This window comes from Ochotona curzoniae, unplaced genomic scaffold (genome assembly GCF_017591425.1).
Source record: "Ochotona curzoniae isolate NIBS_2020 unplaced genomic scaffold, NIBS_Ocur_1.0 contig_2927, whole genome shotgun sequence".
In the NCBI taxonomy this organism is placed as follows: Eukaryota; Metazoa; Chordata; class Mammalia; order Lagomorpha; family Ochotonidae; genus Ochotona; species Ochotona curzoniae.
The window spans coordinates 3,274,251-3,279,392 of NW_024465654.1; the positions used below are offsets into that span (position 1 = coordinate 3,274,251).

The following is a 5,142-nucleotide window of genomic DNA, read 5'->3' on the forward strand; positions in this document are numbered from 1 at the left end:
GGTTTTGGGCCATCCTCAACTGCTTTCCCAGGCCACAAGCAGGGAGCTGGATGGGAAGCAGGGCTGCTGGGATTAGAACTGGCACCCAAATGGGGTCCTGGGCATGCAAGGTAAGGACTTTAACCACTATGCTATCGTGCCGGGCCCCAACTGCTTTTACCATCAGTTTTTTTCTGGTCTTTTTAGTGTCTCTACTTCCCATAGCAGAAATGGAGGCAAGGCATGAAGGAAGGGCCAGTGCGAAAGCTCAGCTAGCTAATCCTCCACTTCCAAGCACTAGCATCCCATATGGGCACCAGTTCGTGTCCTGGCTGCTCTACATCTGATCCAGCTCGAATGCACCCTCGCCCTCCCATCCACCCCCAGCCTGCACAGAGTTGTCACTCTGCTGGCGTTTCGCCTAATGCACCATGCTTAGTTCTTAGAAGGAAGACGAGAGGCCAGAGGAACTGCAGAGTGGAGGTTGGCTGGTCTCCACAGCTCTTTGGCCTTTGCCTGTTTCTTTCATCCAGGAGGCCAGACCTTGAACTTCAAGTGAGGCCAGCCAGTGGGCCGTGGATGGGTGAGAGGTTACAGATTAACATGGGGAGGGAGGGAAGTTGGTCTGAGGCAGGGGTGACGGACCCGGTGCCATCTTGGTGCATCCCAGTGCAAAGTGGATGCTGCTGCGGTGCAGGGGTCTCCTCCCCTCTGGGCTATCTGATCTTCCTGAACACCTGCTGGCACACAGCATCTCCTGCGGTCAGCTCCTGGGGAGGGACAGGGACTCATGAGTTCCTGAGCTCCACCCACTGAGAGCCTCAGGAGAAAGCAGCTGGAGTGGCTGAAGGATGGGGAATTGGATCACGGTTCTAAACTTCCATTCCCAAGGAGGGAAGAGAGCCAGCTCAGTGAGACAGAAACCAGCCAAGTATCTGTCTCTTGGAGTAAGATCACAGGCAGCCACGTGGCTTGAAGCCAGGGCCTACCTGGCCCCTCTTCCCACTCTTCCCAGGGTCCTTTCTCTCCCTTGGGAAGCGAGAGGAGCAGGGCTAAGGGGTGACCCCTCCTCCAGACAGGCCCATTCGTGTCTGCCCTCCCAGTCCTCACCCTGCTTACCAGGTGCAACTTTTCTCCGTTCAGCCAGTGTCTCCAACCTCGGTTGGGGACCTCTCCTTTCTGTACACACACCAGCTGCTCCCCCTCCCAGGTGACTGTGGTCTGTGGGGGGAAGGCAGGGATGAAGGCAGCTGGCGGGGCAGGATACCCCACTGCTGCCCAGCTCCTTCACTCTGAGTGATACAAAGAGGCTTTAACTGCCTGCACCTGAGGTCAGCTGAGGGGCCATAACTGCCTACCTTTGTGCTGGAGACCAAGGGACTGGCAAGAGGCTTGGATTGGCAAGAGGGGAGAGAGGTCAGCTTCTGGCTGACCTGGCGGGGGGACTCTGGGGGAAAGGCAAGAGTTTGGGGTCGGTATAATTTCTTTCCCCACCCCATCCCTGCCTTCTTAGTTTCAAGGATGGCTGACAGGTCCAAGGAAGGCAAGGGTTGACCCTTTGAGTGTGGACAGGCCAGTCCACATTTAGTGACTAGACAAGGAATTCAAGTCTTGAACAACCAGAGGCTCAGCAAACAGGGTTGTTGACAATCCCTGATGGGACACAGTTGGAAGTTTCTAGAAAGGAAAGAAATGGCACGGAGGTAAGAGAGGGGTAGATAGTGCCGAAGGGCTTGAACCTGGGGTACAGGTGTGAAAGGTGGATAAGGAGGTATTCCACACACCCACTAAGCACGTGGACTTTTCTGGACTATAGTGGATGGTCACTGGAGAGTTCCAAGTGGGGTCTGACGTGGCCGTTTTTTTCTTTTCAGACAGAGCCAGGGCCTCATGTTTTCGTTTTAGATGGAGTCAGGGCCTTACCCTACACCGAGTGAAGTGAAGGAATGTTAGGACTGGGGCACATTTCAGATGCAAGGTGAAAAAGGGGGCCTGAATTAAGGTGCTGAGATTGAGAAAGGCTGGGGGACAACTGGGAAGTTCCATTTTGAAGAGTGACATCTAATGGAAACCAAATGGGTCATAATTTCAACATTTCTAGGAGTCCTACTGGAAAAGCAAAGCAAAACAAAACAAAACAAAACAAAAAACAAAACAAAAAAAACCAAACCAGGTAGAATTAATGATATACTTTATTGAACCTAAAACACCCAAATATTATAATTTCTGCATGTGGTCAGTATCAAAATTTCTGAGATGTTTTAGATTCTTTCTCCTGGGGGGAGAAGGAGGCTATTAGAAGGCGACATGTCGATTTTAAGATGACGGAACATCTTGCTTTTGATGAATTGCATTTTAAATATTCCGTAGCTACTTGTGGTGATTAGTTACCATATTGGGCTGTGCGGAAATGGCTTCTTGACCAGGTCCATGCGAGCTGTGTGTGCGTGCGGGAGTGCCCGCCTGTGTGCACACACATGCGTCTGCCTCAGGCACAGAGAGCCAAGGAAGCCAGAGGTGCTGACCCTGACCGTCACATTATCACCATAAATGGACACCGTAAATCGAGCAGCAAAGTATGTTTGAGCAGGAAGATAATGAATTCGAGTCTGACTTGATGAGGTCAGTGGTAACGTTTCTCAGGAAGCTGACACTGTCCCCCGGGGAGCGCAGGACAAACTCAGCTGGGAGAGTGCATGTCCAGGGCAGTGGTAGAGGGCAGCAGAGGAGTGGACATAGAGGATATAGCCAGGAGTGGTGTGTAAGGGCACCTCCAACATTGACCGGAAAATCGAATTAAAGGGCAGTTTATTTGGACTCTTTCAAAAGTCCATATTATGGACTTGCCCTGGTTCTGGCATGGGGTCATTTGTTAGGAAGCATCCACCCAACCCCTTCTCTCTCCCTCCCCTCCGCCAACCGGCTGGGTACCTGGCATTTCCGGCCGTCCACCGCCTTCAGGTCCTCCTCAAATTCAACTCCCACCTTGAATTCCATAACGTAGCTGCGGAAGGGGCTCAGGGTCTTCACCGTCATGCGGTCGCCCTGTTGGCTGATTTCCTTGTCCGGTTTCAGCAGCAGCGCCACCTTTCGCACAGCCACGTGGATGTCTGGGGTGGGGTGGGCATCTCTCAGCAGGGGTCCTGCCAGCCAGCCAGGAGCTCTGCTGGGTAGGGAGCCTCCCTTGGGTTCAGGAATGGAGATTTAACCTCTCCCAACAAAGCCCCTGGTTGGAGAAGAATCTCATACTAGCATTTTGAGCTAGTAGTTGGCCAGCGATGGGAGACTGTCCACCAGCTGCGACCCCAGCATGGCTCCTTCTTAGCAGTCAGGGAGAGGGAGGGGTGAGAGCCAGTGCCAGCCAGGAATGCGAGCAGTTACCCAGGGCTTTCAGGTAGTCCTCCAAGTTCTGCTGTGAGACGAAGCGGTAGTAGCCGGTAAGGTTGGGGGGCATGGTCCCAGATGGAGGCCAGGGTCTCACGAGAATAGTGGAGGCAGGGTGAGGAGGAGGAGGGCTGGGAGGTGTGCTGGCTGGAAGGGGAGGATGAGTGGCCCAGCGGCAGCTGTGTGTGAAGGTCCACCAGCCAAGGCTTTTATAGGGCCAGGCCCTGCTGCAGTAAGAGTCCCTGCCGGCCATCCCCCCTCTCCCCAGAAGAAGTTAGGGACCGAAGTGCGCAGCCTGACCGCAGGCTAGAGGTTTGGCTTTTCCTGAGAAAGGAAGCAGGGGCAAGGACTGGAGCTGCCAGCCAGGCCAGCCAGCCATTTCCAAGGTCACTTTGGGCCTCCACCCCAGTTTGGGCAGGTTTGGGTACAGATGTTCCTGGCTGTGTCTGAATGGGGTGGTGAGAGGGGAGAAGGAGGGAGGGAGGCGGGGGTGAGTTTAGACCACACAGCCTCAGTCCCTAACCTGAGGCAGGGCCCCCCAAAAATGGGAGGGCAAGAGGCTGGGTCGTTAGTTGGCTGAAATGAAGTGGAAGGCCTGGGGTAGGGGGCAGCAGGACATAAAGTGTGTTTCCCTGCCATAGAGGAGGGCATGGGGGCTGGGGGCAGCCTGAGGGGTGCCAGCTTCCCAGCCCCAAAGCAGAGGGAAGGTTTTGGCTAATGATTTGGCATTTGTTGGCTTTCCACCCTGGGAGTCCTGGGTGAGGAACCTCAGCACCCAGCTCATGGACAGCACCCCCCTCCTGGTCATACAGGCAGCTGTCAGGGTGGTGACAGGCAAATGATTGTGCACCCATCCCCTGGCCCACTTCTCTCCCAAACCAGGAGCCTCCTTCCAAGTTCAGAATCTATCCGGTTGGTTCCTCTCGGCTACAGGAGTGACATAGAGGGACAGGGAGGTTGGGGAGTGGGGCGGTGGGCCAACAGGCACTGCAGAGCTGTGTGGAGACAGGCTCCACAGACCCCTCACTTCTCCTGCAGCTCTAGGACTCTGCTGACCACCCTCGGGCCCCTCCACCCCTCCACCGGTTTGGAGGGGCGTGGGGTGGGTGGGTGGTGAAGCATTGGCTTTCGCGGGCTCAGGAGGTAGGCTTTACTTGGCAGCTCCCGGAAGGCACGCAGCAGGGCCTGGCTGATAGATCAGGCGGTGGAAAGAGGTGCAGGCAGAGTTGGGGGCGGGTGACGCGGCTGCAGCCCCTGCTGGCCGCCCTCAGGGCTCCGCTGACGTCTCCATCCTCATGGCCTGCCTCTTCCCCCGGACTTCTCGCTTTTCCAGTCTCCCCACGTCCCTCTGGATGACTTCCCAGCTCCCGCCCTAACCCCCGCAGTCAGTGCTCTGTGCCCCCAATTGCCGGCAAGGGAAGAAGCGCTAACCCGACCCCCCTCCCCTGCTCCCCGGCCTCCTTGGTCCCCGCCCCCGCGCTGCAGCACCTGGCTCCCCGCGCCTCCCGATTGGGCCGCGGCCCCGTCAATCCCGCCGGGCGGTGCTGACGTCATCCTGCAGTAGCGGGCAAGGGTGGGAGTGAGAGAGCGCGAGGACGCGGGGCTCGCGGGGGAACGAGAGGGGGCCGCTTCGAGTCGCCCACCTCGGTCTCCGGGCTCGGGGTCTGCCTGGCCCGGCTCTATGGCATAGCGTGCGCGGGGGTCGTTTCCTTTTCTGTGGCTGCCCTGCTGCCGGCCCCGCCGTTCCGTCCCCTCTTCGGGGAGCCCCGGCGTCCTCCG

The 5,142-nt window shown here is 56.8% G+C and overlaps 1 protein-coding gene across 1 annotated transcript; it reads right to left on the reverse strand.

The window, feature by feature from the left end:
* Positions 1 to 695: 695 nt before the first annotated feature.
* Positions 696 to 3,433, reverse strand: RBP5 (retinol binding protein 5). The gene is made up of 4 exons (XM_040979028.1): positions 3,361 to 3,433; positions 2,911 to 3,089; positions 1,099 to 1,200; positions 696 to 749 (listed from the first exon to the last, which is right to left on the reverse strand). Exons 1-4 carry the CDS (start codon positions 3,431 to 3,433, stop codon positions 696 to 698), a joined length of 408 nt encoding a protein of 135 aa, XP_040834962.1.
* Between the last annotated feature and the right edge of the window lie 1,709 nt (positions 3,434 to 5,142).

Bases quoted from the DNA above. Each gene is read 5' to 3' on its own strand.
- RBP5 (XM_040979028.1), bottom strand. From the start codon at position 3,433: ATGCCCCCCAACCTTACCGGCTACTACCGCTTCGTCTCACAGCAGAAC. The intron at 3,090-3,360 runs GTAACTGCTCGC...ACCCCACCCCAG, and splicing joins GGACTACCTGAAAGCCCTGG to ACATCCACGTGGCTGTGCGA. The intron at 750-1,098 runs GTAAGCAGGGTG...GTCCCTCCCCAG, and splicing joins ACGGAGAAAAGTTGCACCTG to GAGCTGACCGCAGGAGATGC.